This window comes from Bombus huntii, chromosome 17 (genome assembly GCF_024542735.1).
Source record: "Bombus huntii isolate Logan2020A chromosome 17, iyBomHunt1.1, whole genome shotgun sequence".
NCBI classification, from domain to species: domain Eukaryota; kingdom Metazoa; phylum Arthropoda; class Insecta; order Hymenoptera; family Apidae; genus Bombus; species Bombus huntii.
The window spans coordinates 3,713,090-3,732,676 of record NC_066254.1 but is presented as its reverse complement, the minus strand read 5'-3'; the positions used below and the strand labels follow the sequence as shown (position 1 = coordinate 3,732,676).

Below are 19,587 nucleotides of genomic sequence, written 5' to 3'. Positions count from 1 at the left end.
ATGCGAGACGCGGCGAGCCGACCAGATCATCCTTGACATTTTTGTCACGTGCCGAGCGTGATCGTCCTTTCGAATGGCGAACCTCAAGTTCAAAGGGCGCGCGTCGGGTTCAGCCGGCTGACGGCGTACGAACAACGAAAGTCTGTCGATAGCAAAGTCTCAGATTTTTCTTTCCTTTCTTTTTCTTTTGGGAAGGTTAAGGTCGCAGCAATTGCATGTCCCTGCAATTACGCGCTTATCAATGACGACGATGCGAGCAGAGTGGAAGGTTCTCTAAAAAAGAGGTCAGGTTTCGCTAAAAAATTCAAATTATTTCTTGCCAGACTTGTACGTACGAATTTTTGGTATTATTAAGTTAGAGAAAATGTCAAATCTTCCACGTTTCTGTTGGTCTTGCACGAAATTTCATTATACATACAGGTATGCTATTTACCAGCTTCCTATCGGTCCTTATTGGTCTTCTAAATATATTGCAGACATATTCTCTCCTAATCAATAGAATCCACGTCTGGTCCAATTACAAGCCACGAGAAGCAATCTCGATAAGGGTGGAGCTTTACGATCGAGCGAGTTCCATTCCCAAGGATTCCAGCGTCAGGTCGAAACTCGATACGGAGGGTTGGAGGATTTAAAGACCGCTATAACATTGCTATTAGGTTACCGCGTTCATACCCAAAATAAGAGAACGATGAACGCGCTAAAACGAATTGCTATGGTGCCACAATTAACGCGATCCTTTCACCGTAGTCGTCAAGAGTAAATTAATTTTGAGGTTGTAAGGGCGCGACAGAAGGAAAGTTCTCGTAAAACAGACACAAGGCAGGCTACTGATATTCATGCAAATTCCTATTTTTCCGAACCAAAGCACCAAAGAACCGAAAAAAGATATGGGAGCTGAGCAGGGATCTATTTTACCCACCAAATATTACAACGAATACTATACTTTGAATTTGAATATTTTTACATGTTATACGCATTCTACGTACCTCCGCAGTTTGCAATTTACATGCATAGAAATTCGCGACCCAAACGAAACGTGAATTTGTAAAGGTTCCACCGACGAACGATATATTTAGCTTGTTCCAAAAGTTGCTTTCCTTTCATAAGGAAATAGACGCGCAGCATTTTTTCTTTTATACCGTTTTACTGAATTTATATACCGTGTGTCTATTATTTCCTCGTAAAGCGAAAGAATCTTTTTGGGACAAGCCAATACACGCCTATTAGTATGTAGCTTAACGAGCTGTATTGTCAACACGTATTTCAAGATTCTGGGGTGAAAAATTGCCAGTTTTATACCGGCGACATACGTCCAATACTCCAGATGGTCCCTTTAAACACCTTACGCGCATATTAACGCGGTGGGAATACCGAGACATTGACAATATACACACATCGACGTCCTGAGAGTCGCTGTGGAAACATCTACGAGATACTCCGGACAGAATTTACGCAGCGACCTTAATAGTTAACGAGGCCAAGCTGGAAGGGCCAGGCAAGGGAAACGAAAAACGGGAACAAGACGAAGAAGAGATAAAGAAGGTATCCTCTCGGAACGAGGTCTTGATTCTTCGGCCAATTAAATCGTTCCCACGGGATCGCACCGTGGGAGAGTCTATTCGGAGACGCGAGAATCGCAGCACCGGGTTTGCCAGGGTTTCATCCGACTCGAGAAAGTCGTCGCGAAGGGCGACGATCGCCTCTCCTTCGTTTCGCTTTTTGTTCCCTTTCTCCGTGGTCGTCTGTACGTCTGGTTGTCTGGTTTCTCTTTTTTCATTTTTCGGACGGGTTCCGCGGACACGTGCAAATAGCAGAGGAGACGTCGGAAGCACGAGCGTGCTCGCGTGAGAACTCGACAAGGGCTCGTGGGAAAACAACGAAGGCGCGTGGCGCTTGTCGCACCAGGACTGCATGAAGTCGCAGAAAGTCGACCGCTGTCTGAGCTTGTGGCGCGAACCCACCCCCTCGCGGGTTCCGCTTTTCGCTACATGTTTACGTGTACAGGGTGTTCCATAGCACACGGCACCGCTTCAGCGGTAGATAGAAGGCACGAGAACGATGAAAAACGTTTTCATATAGTCATGTGTCCTGTTTGACTTGTTCATGCTGTCGATTCTTTATTTGAAATTGTCATTCTTCATTCTTATTTTAAATAAAATTTGCCCAAGCCTGTAGTTTGCATGCGAGATGTTTCATAAGACGCGGCAGCCACTTCAGGAGTAGGTGGAAGGTACAAGAACAATGAAAACTTTCAAACCGTCATTCTTTATCTTTACCTCAAATGAAATTTCCGTATTGTATACTTATACACGTATACATAGCGTCTGATAACACGTGGCAGGCACTTTACAAGTGAACAGAAGCAATGAAGAGTAATGCAAAAGGTTTGTATAAACGCGAGTTCTATTTTGACTTCATTTTAAGCTCAGATCAATCTCGCTATGAACAATGGACCAAAAAGAAGTTTCTGTTGAACCCAACGAGTAGCTCCCACTCGACCAAAGTTCTCAGAACTGTTAGGAAATGCAAAACGAAGTACATCACGTGGAGCAAGTTCTTCTGTTCGACGTTGCGACATGGCAATAGTCCAAAAGTCATCCACCTCGAAATTAACTCTAATAATACCATTACAAAGATATAGTAGATATTCCTTAATAGACAGCACCGAGTGCTCCGGCAATGAAGATTCTACCTCGTTTCCTTCGATCCAGCTTAGTTCACTAACTAAAAATTCGCTCCGCTAACGAACAGCAGAAATATTCAGTTATTTCCAAAAAGATTCATCGACCTGCCTTCGTGAGAGCCATTCATTCGTATTCAGAGTGCGCCGTGTAGTAGGCAGAACAGGTTTCTCGACGCACGGACACCTGTTCTCCTTGCAACGCGTGTCCCAGGACGTAAACAAGAAACCGGTTTGGCATTTTAAAAAAAGAAATTTTTATCAAGTACGTTCGCGAAGATCCTTGAAGGATGTGTCTCACTGGTTTGTTAGTCTCGGAGATTAGGAGATCATGAGGAAGAAAGTTCGCCCTAGGCATTTGGGATCCCCCTCCGAACCTGCAGGGCTCTCCATTTAAGGAAATGATCACTAAACAGAATTCAAACAGCCGGGTAGCATAACGTAGCTGGAAGTTCCTGCTTTTGGGCGCATCGTTACGTGCAACGCGTGTCGTTGTTCTTTAATCGATCACGCAAACTTTCTTCCATTTTCAATATTTAACTGCAGTCTTCCCTTACGGAACGAAGAGACACTGCTTGCTGCTTTTACGGTGGTTGCAAATATGAACGAACGACTAATTACCTGTTCTTTTACAAATTCTCTTGCTGATGAATCTCGAGCATATCGGCGCAAATAATAAACATTTTCGCCATGCATTCTGATCATTGTACGCTCAAGATCGAAACAAATGGAATTTCGAAAACAATTTCAAGTCAGTGTAGCTTTTTCTGTTTGCTAAGGATCCAACGTTTGCCGCTTACGGTACTGTCCACAAGAAATCTGACTACTGGCGACTTGCCTAACAGAGAAACATGATACAGCGAAGCGTTGAAAGCCTAAAATCTACAAAGGAGGGTCTGGCAGATAGCCACCCGACCCTTATAATTTGTAGTTTCACGCCTATTTAAAGAAATGAAACTGGTAAACAGACCTTATAGGGTAGCATAAGGCGTTTGGAAGTTGCGTTCTAGAATGCGGAACGGAAGGTATTAAGGGCGTGAAGCTTGGCTTCTTCGCTCATTCAATTAAAATGGCTAACTACATTAGAATGCGCGGACTTCTGTTTCTTTAGAAATTAGAAATTAGAAACGATGCTCAGTGTCGATACAGCAGCAAATAAAATTAATATCCGCTGAGTTCGACATCGGGCAACGAGAATTAATTATATCGTAGAAATAATTCTTTTTATAAACGCGGAGAAAATTATATTTCGCATCATCTTAATTAGATGAGAAATTCTTCCCTCGTGCAAAGTTTAGAAAAAATTAAAAGTATCTCTGTATACAAAGCACTGTTAAAACCTTCGTATTTCTAAATTTCTCATCGAGTCATATGTATTCTTACACGGCCTCAAATTTCTCATACTAATACAAATAAAATAAAAATAAATTTCAAAACCTAGATTAACGATATTTATTAATGTTTAACCATCTTAATTATTCTTCGTACGACACCTGGAAAAACTGATTTCTTATTTGAATTATTTACTTGTCTGCGGAGGTTAATGAGTCAGTCTAATTATCTCGTTGTTTTTTTGCGATTAGGAGGTTCAGGTATAATATTCACCTTCCTTCCCTTTTACCCTTTCGCTTGACCTTCGTGTGGAAAGAAACCAATTTGGTAAACAAGTCTGCTAGGGCACCATAAGACGCGTGGAGCTAGGTCCTGGCTTGTCCTGATCCTGGAGGAAGTTACAGGTGTCCTTAGAAAGCTGCGGGCACGCGCGAATCGTGCCACTCAGGTTCCATCGTTTTTCTATTACGCGACGAACGAAGGAATTTAATTTTTAATAGTTAAAAATTCATGCCAAATATTATACGTGATATTTAGAAGTTTGAGTATTAAATTTCCCTAGAAGCATTGACATTATTATCGTTTAAAGCGCAAATTTTAAAATATCTATTATCTATCTTATATTGTGTCTATCGGTTAATGAAAATAAAAGAAAAGATATAACAGCGCTTTTAATAGTAATTATTTAATTTAATCTATTCTATTTAATTTAATTTAATATTTAAATGTAACTTAATTAACTATCAATTATGATTGAAATTTAACTATTTAATTTAAGCTATTGCTCAAAAGAATTAACTGTAACTGAAGGAAATAAAAGAAAGAAAGGAAAAGGAACGATTCGAGTCAATTTTTAAATATTAAGAATCGGCTCTGAATGTTGCTCGACTAATAATTTTGGACAATGTTACATTTCTACATTGGATACGTAAATTTTCAGAATATTACACACACACGCACAGATATATATAAATCGTGTTTGTACAAAGAAATGACTAACAACAATGTAATAAAACATGATAAAAAATCGGATTTTGGTGGTCTCAGGGTGAGTTCTACGAGAAAATAAATTCCAACAGAGCAATATTTAATAGCAAATTTTGATAACGACGATTTTTACGTCGTTTTACGTCTCTTTCTAGTTACACGCTCAAGCATGATGCACGCATGCAGCAAGAAAGAAGAGTAGTGAAGAGAATCTCACTACCTAGATACGCTTGGAGACTAGGAGACCATATAATCCAGAATCCTAGACAAGCTGCGTGGCATAGACTACGTTTTCACATAGACGTGCCGTATCTATGGGATCTACCTTACCAGTATTTTAGACATTTTATATCGTTATATTTATATAATTATAAATTGAAAATTGAGGCTTTTCGTTATTTGCTAAAAAGGCGTTCCGTTACCCTGTAGAGTTAGAACGATTTCTCTGCTTCGATCTCGATATTGCAAAGACATATTTATATTTTTATACGTTCGCACTTTAATGTGAGAAATGGGAGAGAAGCTTGGATCACGTTCGATCAATTTTCCAGTTGTATTGGCAGCACTCATAGCCAGCTATTGATTTTAACATTCAAAAACGTTCTAAATATAAATTAACAGAATATTTAGTATCAGGATCTTAGAAACGCGAAGGAAGCGCCTGAAATTGCTAGACCGCCTGCGTCAATTTCGAGACTCGTCTACGATCCACAAAGCCGCCACACAGATATCTGTCTACGCTTTCGTACCAACATTTTCAAGTTCCTTTGCATCGACACGTGCACGTTACTAACACGCGAGCAGCTAAATACCAAACGGGAACAACCTCGATTATTATTTTCCTAAATAATCTTCCAACAATTGCGATACATCTTCGCGCGTATTTTACGACTTACAACATGCCAACTTGCCCTAACACGCGCCAGTCGCACGAAAATGTCTTTTACGCACCACGTATCGATATTAAATACGCTCTTCCCGTGACAAAATGTCAAGTCAAAGTATTTCGCGTTACGGAAGGTGCGCATGGTAAGAAGAAAATTTTGCGAATTATGACGCAGAGTCGTACATTATGTACGCTGCGCATGTTCCAAAAAGACGTGTGCAAAGTGTGGGAATATCTTCGCTAACGCGTGACTTAACGCTCGCCATCTTTGTTGCAGCTACTCGGGTGGCTACCAGGGTAGCAAAGAGCAAGAACAAAATAACCCGCGAATCCTTCGTAGTCCCGCCAGTCCGCCACGGTCTTTGAAAATCACGCTAACGGAAATTTTATATCCTCCAGGTAACAGGATCGCATGATCTCGAGGGAAGGACACGGTGTCGGGGCGCGTCGGTCAGAAAGGGCGAGAAAAAAGGAACGAGCCGGATTTACAGGCGCGCGGATCAAGACGAGTCACGTGACATTAGGAAACGTCGATCGGCGTGCGTTAATGGCCCGTTAAAGTTCGCGGGAAGGCGTGAAGAACGTTGTAAACACGAATTAATCGAAGACCCAGTACCAGGCTCGCAGAATCCGCCAGCTGGTTCCTTCGTCGTTGCCACGAGCGCGGTTTCCGCGTCAGAGAAAGGGTTAATTTTCGACGACCACCGACCAGGCTGCCATGAGATCGCCGAGATGTGTCGAGCACGAGCGACTTTCCTCGTTCCGCTTATCCCTCGGCCTGTCTCGGTCGTTGCCTGTCTCTTTCACTTTCGTGCGAGAAAGTCATCGCCGCACCTGCCACCGAGCGAACAAGTCGACCTTCTTTCTGGGTTCGTCGGCTGGCGAAAGGGTTAACACTTGTGGAGAATCTGGTACCATTTTGATCAGGCTAACAGGAGAGCTTGGAGGATGGGCAGCGCAGGTGCCTGAATCTTTCGCCTGGGTTAAACCGGCTTTCTTTTACTTGCCACGGTCGACACCTGCCACTGCTGCTCCGCCCATGAGTTTCGAACGGCCTCGAGCTACGCACCTGGCAGCCTTTTGCCACCTTCGATGATTTCCTTCGTAAGCGCGTTTAAGCGAGTTTAACAGGCGACTCGGGCTACTTGTTACGATGCGTAACGAGACGCGCGCGGTATTTGGAAACGCGTGCGTATCACGTTGAAGCGAGCTCGTCGTCAAGTTGCACGCGAGTGTAGAAGGAAATTCTCTTTCACGTTCGAAGGACACCGATGGTTGCCGCGCGTCTGAAAGAATGCGGTGATAGGAAGCATCGATTGAAGTCGATGACGATCGGTGTCATTGACAGTCAAAAGTCAATATTCTATAGCGCGGCGATTAGGCGAGCAGGTAAGGCGAAGAAGTCGCTTTGGGCCAGATCACGGGACGTCGAGGACCCCGAAATCCAAGGCTCCGGGTTCGTGGCTGGCACGCGGCAAAGATTTCCCCGAAATCATTGGAGCGTGTCGAAGCAGCAGGGTATTAGAACAGAGATGGAAGTGTTCGGAAAAGGCGCCAAGCCTGTCCGACTTTTATAAAGCGTCGCATAAATTTCTCAGTCGAATTCTGAGTCCGCCCATATTGTAAGCGTATGTCGTTCGACAGGACTCGTGTAACTATTGTAAACGCTGTACGGCTGGCTGTTGCCCTACGAAATTGCCAGTCGCTGTAAACAAGAATCAGGAAAGCAGGTGGCCCCAGATGGTAAATTTCTGGACGAAATGTACGTGCACGGACGTCGCAAGAAGGATGTCGCCGACCAGATGTAATAAACGGTAGAGATACATCGTGCCAGTGAAAACGGGATTGATGGAGTTATAATATGAAAATAATTCATCGATCGCGATATTACGTTTTCGGCCATAAACCTGCCAGGAGACTAGAACCGCGCAGCAGGCCTTTCTAAGTCGTTCTATCTAGCTTTTTATGCCGAGGTTTCTCTCCGGCGTTGGGTGTATCGCGCGTTATTTAACCCGTTAACATAATCGTTGCTCGGCCGTTAGGTTTTCTGCTCGCCAGAGTGGAAATTAATTACTGCGGGCTAATAGGGAATTTCTGACCGGATTTAGGTTTCGCGATCGTAGACGCGAAATTGCGGTAATTTTAATGGAAACGTGCCGAGATAGATCGGCAAATGATATTCTGGTAAATTGCTATCTTCGAAACGCGGACGATTTATTTGACAATTTGGACGCGTGCGGCGACGAATGCAAATTTTTGTCGTTTTACGGGACGATTCTTTTCTCACGCGAATCTGTGACATGGGAACGACAATTGTGCTGTTATCGCAGATAGTAAAATTAAGTTCGCGTTTATTTCTATGAAAATGGAAGCTCCAAGTATTACGATAAATTCGTAGATCGTTCTATTCCCGCGACGTATTCAAATTTAATTAATTAACGGGTTATTAAAACAGCATATTTATCGTTGCTTTTGTACATTGCTAGAAACAAAATTAACTAACAAATTCCACTTTCGCAAGATTTTCCCATCTCGTTAACGCGACGTCGATTATCATCCAGCGTATTTTGTTTCTCGAAAGGGAACATCCTTCGCGTTGGCGACGTAAATTTTTGATCATCGCGCGCAAGGGACTTGCACAGGACAGCGGCTCGTCGTGCTTTCGAATTTCGCGTCCAACTCGCTCCCGTCTCGTTCATGCTGCTCTGATGAACGTGAGAATAATGTCGATTCGAGGCGTGCATTTTCGTTCTCACGCTTCGTGCGGAGCGTGACAGCCTTCGGGAATGACTTGTCCGGAGTCGGCGAACGCGTCCCGTCCTTTATTAGTCCCGGCATTCCTTGTGTTTGCCGCGCGACACGGCAGCACGTGCCGCGCAGAAAAAAAGAAAGAAAAAAGCGACTGGAAAAAACTGCAGCGTTTCGACGTATCGCTGCTTCGTGATCCTGAATTTCGGTGCACTTCCTCGTCGCGCATGCTTCTCCGATAATCGTGAGAAGGAACCGGACTCGAGCAAATTCCCAACGAGGATAAAAAGTGGCAGCTCGAAATCGAGCTTGAAAATTTGTCAAGAATCCTCGAACATAATTAACGGTCTACGTTCAGCTACCAAGTTTACCGTTTTCGTGCTTGAAATTCAAACTTGAAACCTACAGCTTCAACTTCGCTTTGTTTCTTATCGCGTTACCTCAGTGTCTGTGCTTTTGCTATTTGTACTCTGACAGCGTCTGCGCTTCGGAAACGTACACGTTCGAAATGTAGAAAAGAAATGTAGGAATACCAAAGCTAAAGTATTAAAAAGTCGTAAAAGTATATGGAAAGCATGAAAGGAAAGTAACGAAGCTACTTGGTCGAGAATTATAGATAAAGCTCGTATCAATCACTCGGTTCGTAACGTGTCTTTCACTTTCAGTGTCGAGCACTTTTCCAACCGTAGAGCGCCTGTAGAAAACGCTGAAAAGCTGCCAAGAGACAAGTTAGTTGTATCAACTCAACGACTCAATGTTCTCATTCGTTCAAATTTAGACAAGAGCCAAGAATCAATTGAACCGATGTTCCTCATTGATAATTAACAGCATAATAATATAATAAACAGCATAATTGAAAACTATTTAGAAGAGGAGATTGCACCGCGATTCTAGGCTACGTTTCCCGAGAAAAGAAGCGATTTTGGCCGATCGTCGCGCCCTTGGCGTGTTCCTTGGAGCGGCGTCCGATCCACTCGGACGATCGCTTCACGCGTGATCACCGTTTGCCAGACGAAGGCTCTTTTTCGCTCATGTTCCTCTATCACGCGCGAGAAGAACGCACAGACCACGGAATCGTGGTTCTCACGGCCCGTGGGAATCGAGCACGCAGAACAGCACGCGGCTCGGATCTTCCAGCAACGATCTTTTTCCAAAGGAACCCCGCTGGAATATTCATCAACGGGTTGCTGTTCGCCGCGACGCACAGGCCAGCTCGGTTTATACGAACACAGCAGAGATAACGAGCGCCTTTTTCTTCTCACATTCTTCGCGCCAGCGTCGTGTTTCACGAGCAGACTTCTAGTAGTTTAGGGTTCGCCGGCCGCAGAGGAAACCCGGCTGACGAAATAGGCTGCGAAAAGCTGCGAATTTTTTAGCGAGAATTTTTAGCCGGCCAACTGGCCCTCGCAGGAATTCGTAGAAAAAACCAAGCCAGATGTCCCGGCGGAGATTACCAGGAGAGAAGAGCCTCTACCTGCACACAGATAACGCGAGACGCGAGCGTGCCGAGCGTGAGAAGCGAGGCACGAAGGGGCGGCTTGGTTTTCTCAGAGATAACAAGCTGCCAGGAGGCTCGAGGAGATTTCTCGAACGCTAGAAAAAACCAGGTTACACCTGCACCATCTCGCGCGATAATTTGCTGACCAGCCTGCGAGTACGAGAGCGCGAATATCTTTTTGGGGGGCTGCGAGCTTATCGCAACGAAAGCTGCGTAGACTGCGGATTTTGAGGACATAGTTTAGAGAGCAGAGACTCGGCAGAAGATTGGTTTACCTGCTGCGTATCGCAGAAAGTACCATAGTTCGTATATTTTATGTATCTCTTGGTGTTACGCGACGAACTTGGGTTTTTTCGGCCTCGAATCTTGCAAAGGCACGGTGGATCTGTTGGAAGATGAAGAGATCGCCGCAGCTTGAAAAACGAGGCTGAGAAGACGAAGGGAAAATTGCTTGTTAAAGTTTATAACATCGTTGCGTAATAACGTCATCTCTTCCTCGACTGTTCGCTGGAAACGACACTCGGTCAGATACAAATTTTTCAATTTTCCGCATTTCGTTTGTCCCCTGGAATTGAAATTTCCAATTTCCAATTTTTTCGATTATTTCCGACGTGCGCGTTTCGTTGTTCTGTTATCGACGAGATCAACCGCTTTGCAGCGCAAAGTAAATACTCGTTGCAATGCCAGTTGTGTTTTACGATTTTCTGTTTAAGTAAATTTCGATTCGATTTTCCCGCCGCTCTCCGCTTCCTGCGGCTCCCAGATTTTCCGCGCCGTTGCGTCCGCGTTGCATTTTCGTCGCCTCGTCGAAGCATTGCTTCTTCGATAAACGATTCGTTCGTCTTTTATTGCGTTACTATTCCATTTAATCGATTGGTGTTACATCACGTTTATGGGACAGCCCTCGGCGTCAGATTTATACTCGTTGGTCGAGTTCTCCCTTGAATTATTAGCCCGAGGAAACGCAACCGTATTTACGTTTATGTTTCATATTTGTAAATAATTTTATCGCGTCGTGTGAAAAAATATTAAAAAAGAAAGACGACTATAAACTACGATTTTCTCGTTTTATTTTCACCCCATTCTATGTACAACTGAAAATTGAATTCGTCAAAATTATTTCCCCTGCAGCCATTAACTTTGACAAGTTCTACCATCCATTTCATTTTGCCATTCTCCGATCAATTTTGTCTATCAAACACGAACGACCAATTTCGCTTATCGCGCATTCAGCTTCAACGTTATTTATTTTCTATCTCTGTCGTTGTATATTTAACGCTAGGCTAATCGATCTTTACCACCTACTCGAATATATCGTAATATATCAATACATCGCGTAATATAAGGTCCCCATGCGCTGAAATATTTTCGCAGCTGTCGTACCATCGATCTAAGCAGACTCATTCGAGATTTCCAAGTTCCTGCAATCTGCTTGTTAACTTCCAACGATCGCTTTAGCAGCACGCGTCCGTCCTTTTCATTTTTCCCGTATTTTCCCGCGTATGCGCTTTTTCCAAGATAGCCGCGACTCTGCACGCGGCACATCTCGCCACTTTTTTTACGATATCTCGTTTGCCGAGGACCTTCCCACCTTCCCACCTTCGCCCCGTCGCCCTTTCCTTCCTCACCTCCTCCGTGAAGAAACTTTCTCGCATCGACTGATTCCCTAGTAACCCTGAGAAGAAGCGATCTCTCTCCGGGGCCGCTTTCTCACGGGGCTCGGAGCCGCTGCGGTTCCCACGAGCCGCCCTCGTGGACGACGCACACTCCTCGGGAATTTGCCTCTTCTTTCCAAGAACGGCGCAAAAAGAAACGAGATGGGAAGGAAGCCGGTGCACAGAAGAATCCTCGTTTCTTCGAATAAAGAGGACAGATCCGGTCGAGGTACGTACCCTCGCCGAGGTGCCTATTCTTGTCGCACTTTTCCATCCGCACGTCTACGTATCTCGTCATGGCAGTCGTAAACGAGAAATAATAGCATCCCCGGCGGTTGGCTGGCAGAGGCACTGTGCAGCCACGTGGCGGTCGGCTAAGTCCATTGGAAATTATCGACGAGCCGCAGCCAGACGCGAAATTCCACGAGTTCAAAGGTCCACGACGCTCGTTGCAGCGAAGGGGAGAGATAGGCGGGAAGGACCAAAGGTTCGAACCCTCCCACGACCCCTGCGGGTCTCCGACTCGCATCGACCGACAGACTGGTTCCTCCTTGAGGAATCGAGCGTGAGAAACATCCTTGCCCACGGTCAAATTCAACCACCTCGGTATTAGGGCCTTAGGCGATGCTAAGAAGCGCCACTCGAATCGCTGCGAGCAAAACGCTCGCCGTAGGGCTCACCGTCATCGCGCTCTCGCAATGTTAATTGCACATCGACGATTAATTTTCCACGTCGCAGGAAGCACCCTGAGCGACTTGGTGGAAGCGCATTTAGAAGGATTTTGGTTCTTAAAGGTAGCAGAGTGTTGCACTTTTTAGGAAAATTATGGTATTTGATGTAGGTATGGGAAACACATATGTGATTGTCAAAGTGGTCTAAGTAAAGAGAATTAATTTTGCACGTTGCAGGGAGCAAGTAAGTGACTTGATGGAAGTGAAGTGGTTCTAGAAGGATTTTGATGCTCACAGATGCTAAGATTCTGCATTTTTAGTGAAATTATAGTATTTGATATACAGTAGCAAACAGTACAGTAGCATATGTGGTTGTCAAAGTGGTCTAAGTAAAGAGAATTAATTTTGCATGTTGCAGGAAGCATAGTAAGTGACTTGGTGAAACTGGACTTAGGAGGATTTTGATTTTTAAAGATAGCAGGGTGTTGCACTTTTTAGGAAAATTATGGTATTTGATGTAGGTATGGGAAACACATATGTGATTGTCAAAGTGGTCTAAGTAAAGAGAATTAATTTTGCACGTTGCAGGGAGCAAGTAAGTGACTTGATGGAAGTGAAGTGGTTCTAGAAGGATTTTGATGCTCACAGATGCTAAGATTCTGCATTTTTAGTGAAATTATAGTATTTGATATACAGTAGCAAACACATATGTGGTTGTCAAAGTGGTCTAAGTAAAGAGAATTAATTTTGCATGTTGCAGGGAACATAGTAAGTGACTTGGTGAAACTGGACTTAGAAGAATTTTGGTTCTTAAAGATAGTAGGGTCTTGCACTTTTTAGTAGAATTATAGTATTTGATATAGGTATGGCAAACACATATGTGATTGTTAAAGAGGTCTAAGCTGCATGTTTCTTGTTTGGAGAACTAATCTTGCACGTTGTAGGAAGCATAGTCAGGTAACTTGTTGGAAGTGAAGTGGATCTCATAGATGTTAGGATCTTGCACTTTTTATCAAAATTTTGGTATTTGATATAGGTATGGCATACACATATGTGATTGTCAAACTGATCTAAGTTGTATGTTTTTTGTTTAGAGAATTAATTTTGCATGTTGCAGGAAGCATAGTCAGGTAACTTGTTGGAAGTGAAGTGGATCTCATAGATGTTAGGATCTTGCACTTTTTATCAAAATTTTGGTATTTGATATAGGTATGGCATACACATATGTGATTGTCAAACTGATCTAAGTTGTATGTTTTTTGTTTAGAGAATTAATTTTGCATGTTGCAGGAAGCATAGTCAGGTAACTTGTTGGAAGTGAAGTGGATCTCATAGATGTTAGGATCTTGCACTTTTTATCAAAATTTTGGTATTTGATATAGGTATGGCATACACATATGTGATTGTCAAACTGATCTAAGTTGTATGTTTTTTGTTTAGAGAATTAATTTTGCATGTTGCAGGAAGCATAGTAAGTGACTTGGTACAATTGGATGTAGAAGGATTTTGATGCTTACAGATGTTAGGGTTGTCCACTTTTTATAAAAATTTTGGTATTTGATGTAGGTATGGCAAACACATATGAGAATATGAAAGTGGTCTAAGTCGTATAAGTATGTATCACTTAATAATTATATAGTAAATTATTATACAAGAGAATTTTCTATTATATTTTATTATACACTAAAATTAACACCATAATATTTTCTGCTAATTTATTTTATTTTTTGCTGTTATTTTTACCGTTCGAAAAATAAATATCTCTTTCTAAAAAAGCTATATGACACGTAGACAAATTTTTGTTAAACCGAGTCAAGATTTCGTTAACGTTGGTCGCATGAAATTCGAGTTTAGAGCGTAACGTGCTCTACTAAGAGCATATGCTCTTAAAGTGGTCAAAACTACCCCCGAACCAACGTAACCTTGTAGATCTGTGAATTTTCGACCGAGGCGTGACCTAAGAATTAGGATGTCAGAAGTTGGGTAGAACGATTTTGAGATACTCTCAAATCGCTCACCTGTTCATTATGTTCTCTCAATAATGAATGGTTTTAAAGTTCGATTTAACGAAAATAATTGCATTACTTTCAATAACTTAACAAACATTTAAACGACAAATATAGTCCACTCTCATTACGACATTTGAATTATTTGAAAGACAGATGTTTCATGAAAACTGGTGTCTTAAATAAAACAAAGCCCGTAGCCGCGCTTCGAAAGAAGACAATTCTTGTCCCTCGCATCTTTCGAAATTACACACAATCAACTTCTGTTTGTATATCGTAAAACATCGTTAAACGAACTTTTCTAAACCACAATTTCCGTATTTTTCAAAAAACATACACGTTCCCTGTCATCGATAAATGAACTTCTCTAAACTATAATTTTAGCATTTTTTAAAAAACATACACATCCCCTGTCATAGTCTCTTCAATGTACATTACCGATTTCTTCTTCACCAATCGTCAGGATCCACCTGTTTACTAATTACTGCCATTGCACGGACTAACTTCTTTAAATCCCTACGATATATTAAACCTGGTACATTAAACCCTGAGAATTTGAACTAACGCCATAAAGACAAGATATTGGCCGATAAATATCGCCAACCACGGACGGTCGTAATTACTCGCAACAAGCGGCGGCATTGTCGACCTAAATTCCCTGATATTGAGATTCACGTCGCCCTCATCCTCCGTTTTATTATTTCTGTCGGCAATAAAACGACACCGGGCTTCTTCATGGCATATTCATGAGCCGGCGGAGCGCAGCCATTCGTGGAACGACTATTATATTCCGGTCCTATTAGAATGCATAGAAAGTTGCCGCAGGGACGTAAGGCGTCACCCCAAGGGGAACAACTGAATAGATTCTGCTAATTAGCGGCCAGGCAAGTATACGACACGAGGAAGGTTTTTCAAACGCCGGGCGTGGCCAACGAATGGCCCTCTAATGCTCAATTTATTTATCGCTCTGTCGAGCGCCATTGCCTCAAACCCCTAAAACATTCCGAGTATCCTAGCGAAGGAACGTCGATTTTCTTCCAATCGTCACGTTCGTTTGCAGATGGTTCGCGTCGAAATTGGCGATCGGACGCGCGGCTCGAGCATTTAACGCCAGTTTACACGGACGTTTGTCTACGACGCGCGTTACAATTGCTGGGAGCAGGAGGAGACGTCCGGCAGCGTCGAAGCTTCCCTTTAGTTCGACTGATCTACTTAGGTAGCCAGGAAACACGAGGCTGCAGGAGGTGGAATGGATGAATTGTCCTGGGAAATAGGACGCAACTGGCGCTTGTATCGCACCGACATAGCGGGAAGGAAGTAACTTGTTTATCTTGGAAATACGAACGACCGAGGACGGAGAAAAATCGAGTTGATCAGCAAGTCTTGCGACGCGCGAAATATTTGCGTGGCTGTGGCGGTTAAAAAATACGCGGAAGATATTTTTTAAATAACTTCCCGAACTTTTCGTTTCGTGGTCGATTATCGTTCGAATATCTTGCGATTTTGTCGTCGATAGTAACAGCAGTCGAGCTGAACAGCAGTTGCGGCGTCTACGTGCTATTTAAGATATTTTTGCAGCAGAGAAACATCGACAACAGGGGGTGGCTTGCAGAGGGGTTGCTTGGAAAGGGCGCGCAAGTAAAAACATCCTCGAACAGGGTTGGCTATGAACAATACGGAAAAAGACCTTCCACGTGACCTTTTTTATCAGAGTCTCAGCGAAGGAAGGAGGATTTCGAGGAACTGGCTCGTTGGAGAAAATAACATGTCTTTCTAGAGAGCTTTAACATCGCATCAGCTACTTGTGTGTTGCTATTAGCGACGACGACGACTGAAAATCCTCTGGAAATTTCATTTTCTCGCGCAACATCGCGTCTCTCTGAGAGGAGAGACTTTTTCAACTGAGACTTTCCTTTAGAACGTTTTCTATTCTGAAATTTAAAATGCCCTGTACTTAGAGCAGTTAAAAATAACGCGTGTTTATTAGAGCGACAGTGTGAAGTCTTGTGCATTTTTCCTGAAATTTTCTATAAACCAAATTTTCTATAAACGCGCAAGAATCGTACTTTTTACCGACAACACTCGAGCGAAGTATTTAAATTATTCATTGTAACAGCATGTCAGACAGTTTCCTTAAAAAACGAAAGAAACTTAAAACTTAAAAAACTTAAAACAAATAACTTGAAGAAAAATAAATGAAAAAGGGACGATCGGGGACGACAGAACCCAGTCACGTGATTCCAATGCGCTCGACATCGTATCGCCAGGAAAGAAAAAAAATAACGATCATCGCGTGTAATGGGATCTGGGCACGCCCAAGGCACGCGCGTGTCACACGCATGAGAGAGGACATGTGACTTGGGGACACGCAGCCCTCCACATATGAAGCAGAGCAGCAGGAAGCTCGAGGAGGAAGTCTTCCAACGCGAGACGTCGCTGGGATGTGTGGAAAAGGGGTGGCGGGACGAGCCTCGAATCGAGGACGATGATCACGTTAGGAGGTTGCTGCGTCGTCATGGGAAAAGGGTCGAGGTTTCTACGCTGTATCGAATTTCTAGGGAACAAGGTGTCAGCATCGCAAGGAAGGATCCTTCCTTCGCTGTATCAGTTCCAGTATTTCTCTGTCGATGTTGATTTTTTCCCCATATAGTACACATACTACCAAATATATAGCACGCGTATAGTATCGAAATAGTAGACCAAATACATAGTTGACGTAGGAGGAAAAGCTTCAGGCCGTTTAGCGTGCAAAAGAAAAATCTTTTCGGTGTGAGTCATCCTCGTTCATTTGCCATTTGCTACAGGTGCATCTGGATTTTCATGCGAATTCATATTGTTGTTAACGTGGTCGAAGGCTGCTCGTGGCAAAATTGAAGAATCATGGGAAAATTGAAGAATGCGACTGGAATTGCAGCGTAGAATTTAATTGCAACTTCCCTTGCTACATAGTGTATTGATAATGCTAGAAGATGATGTCTATAGAATAGAGAGAAATACAAGTTCCAATGAGATTTAATTAATCGTTTCTTGGTTTTCGTCTGAGCCATCTACCTAAACGAATGGAACTTTCAGTCTCCTTTGCAACTAACAGGTGGCACAGCTGCACGCTTTTCCAAGAATACCTTGTTCTTTTTCGTAAATTTCCACTTGCGTTAACGCATAAGCTTGCTTTTTCTCCTGGAAACCTTGTTTCCTATCACTCACTGTGTTCTCTGCAAGCTCTGTTCGACTTCGAGGAAATGGAAGCTAGTCAGAGATTGGTTCCACTTATCAAATATTGTCGATAGTTCGCGTATTGTCAGCCGCATTCTGCGCGTTCTCGCTGCTCCTGTTGGCAATAACTCGCTGCTTGTGGCTTGTAAAATCTCAACAATGGCAATATACAGAGGGATTAAACGTTCATTCGAAAAGAAATGAAATATTCCTTCGAGAATCATTACAGGTGAGTTAGAAATTCAGAGAACTACTCAATTGTCATCATCTCGATCATCAAAGAATCTATCGTGTGCTGTAAAAATAGAACTCGACTGTTTCCTATTATCAAATACAACGATTATTATAATTTCTACGAATTCCTCGTAGACATTGACGACAACGATAGTGAAATGTTCCACAGAAAAACGAAGATTCCTCACATTTTTCTACCTCAAAGACTTTCTCCACCAGCTGTACACGTACAAACCAATTTACAATTGTTACATTTCCATTCCCTGGTCGATTAGAAAAACATAAACCATGTTTGTCCTAAAGGGTTCAGATGATCTAGAAACGTATTAGGCGAACACGGACGTCAGGAGCTTGCTGGGAACTTGATTCGCCGGGTCGGCGCGGTTTCAAATGGGGTGTTGGAAGGGACGAAATTGGAGCACAGTGTTGTTGGCTCAAAGGGTTAATGCGACAAAGGCTCGAGTTGTGCGCGACTAGGACACCAGAAACAGACAGAAGCTATACATCTGTAACAAGAAAGTCTCAGTCTTCCTGGTTCCTCCCTTTCGCGACTCGCGACCGAATAATCCCGATCTCGCAGCAAATTAATGTTCAATGTCATTATACAGCGTACTTATAATATCATCCCTTCGCAGTACGCACATTTGCAAGTCTTTAGATTCCGCTGCTGCAACACCCTGTTTTTTTTAAATAATCCTCGTTTTTTAAAGCTTCTCCTTTTAAATTCACCGTAAAATATTTTTAATTTTTCTACAACGTACTAATTCGCGGCTTTTAATTCTACGGCTGCGGTTTGCGTTCCAACATCTTCCAGATCGAGCGACAGGACCAGCGCAAGGCAGGTTCACCGCGATCTATGAAAATTACCCAATTGAAAAACACCGATTTTGATTAACTTTTTACAGAATGATGATACCATTAACAGATGCGAGACATTTTTTTTAACGGCGATGATTCGGTTCAAAGGAGCGAGAAAAATCATGAAAGTTCAGTGTAAACTCTATAAAGTCCTCGTATCCTGGAAACTACTTTCAACGAAAAGTAGAGAAATTTTTAGAGAAATACTTTTTAGAGAAATTAAACTACATCAATAGAATTTTGCAAAAGTCATACATGATTATCGATCTTGTACTTGTATTATATTTTTCGTCTCTTGAAGGCGAATTATGGATGAGAAAAAATATTACTTGGATTTGTTTAAAAAACTGCTTGTAAAAAATATATTATATGTAACAGAGCATTTGTAAATAAATAATTCCTCGTAGAATTGAAGTGTAGCATTCGAATGTGTATTGAGGCTCCGCAAAATTTTTGAATCTGGCCCTGCAAAATTATCGAATACTCTTCTTGTTACAATGAAACGAAATTACAAAAAGAATATTCGCATCTGCATTCGTATTTGGCGTTGTGGTAGCCGAAATGTAAAACGAATATTTAGCCAGGATACAACGCAGCAGACGATGATAGAAATTTTCTCCATATCTTTTTTTCTATATTCATCCGCCTCGTCTTTACAACGCGTGTAATAAAAATGAAACAACGCATTGTCCTAAACGGTGCTTCTGGAAGGTTCGAATCATGCGCGCGCTCAATGAACGTGGTTTTGGCGCAGGTCAGGACACGAACAAAAGCTATGTGGCTTCGCCTACCAGGATACCATGAACGCGCAGCGACGAT

At 42.7% G+C, this 19,587-nt stretch overlaps 2 protein-coding genes across 12 annotated transcripts in view; one reads left to right on the top strand and one right to left on the bottom strand.

The window, feature by feature from the left end:
* The window catches only part of LOC126874911 (gamma-tubulin complex component 4), a 65,934-nt gene extending 64,391 nt beyond the window's left edge, over positions 1 to 1,543 (top strand). The window contains exon 10 of the mRNA XM_050637416.1: positions 1,534 to 1,543. Within this exon, the coding sequence (XP_050493373.1) occupies positions 1,534 to 1,537 (4 nt within the window). The 3' untranslated portion in view covers positions 1,538 to 1,543. The remainder of the gene's footprint in view (positions 1 to 1,533) is intronic.
* LOC126874906 (neurexin-1) overlaps positions 1 to 19,587 on the bottom strand; it is a 598,322-nt gene that overhangs the window by 36,196 nt on the left and 542,539 nt on the right. The gene's annotated exons all lie outside the window — the stretch shown is intronic.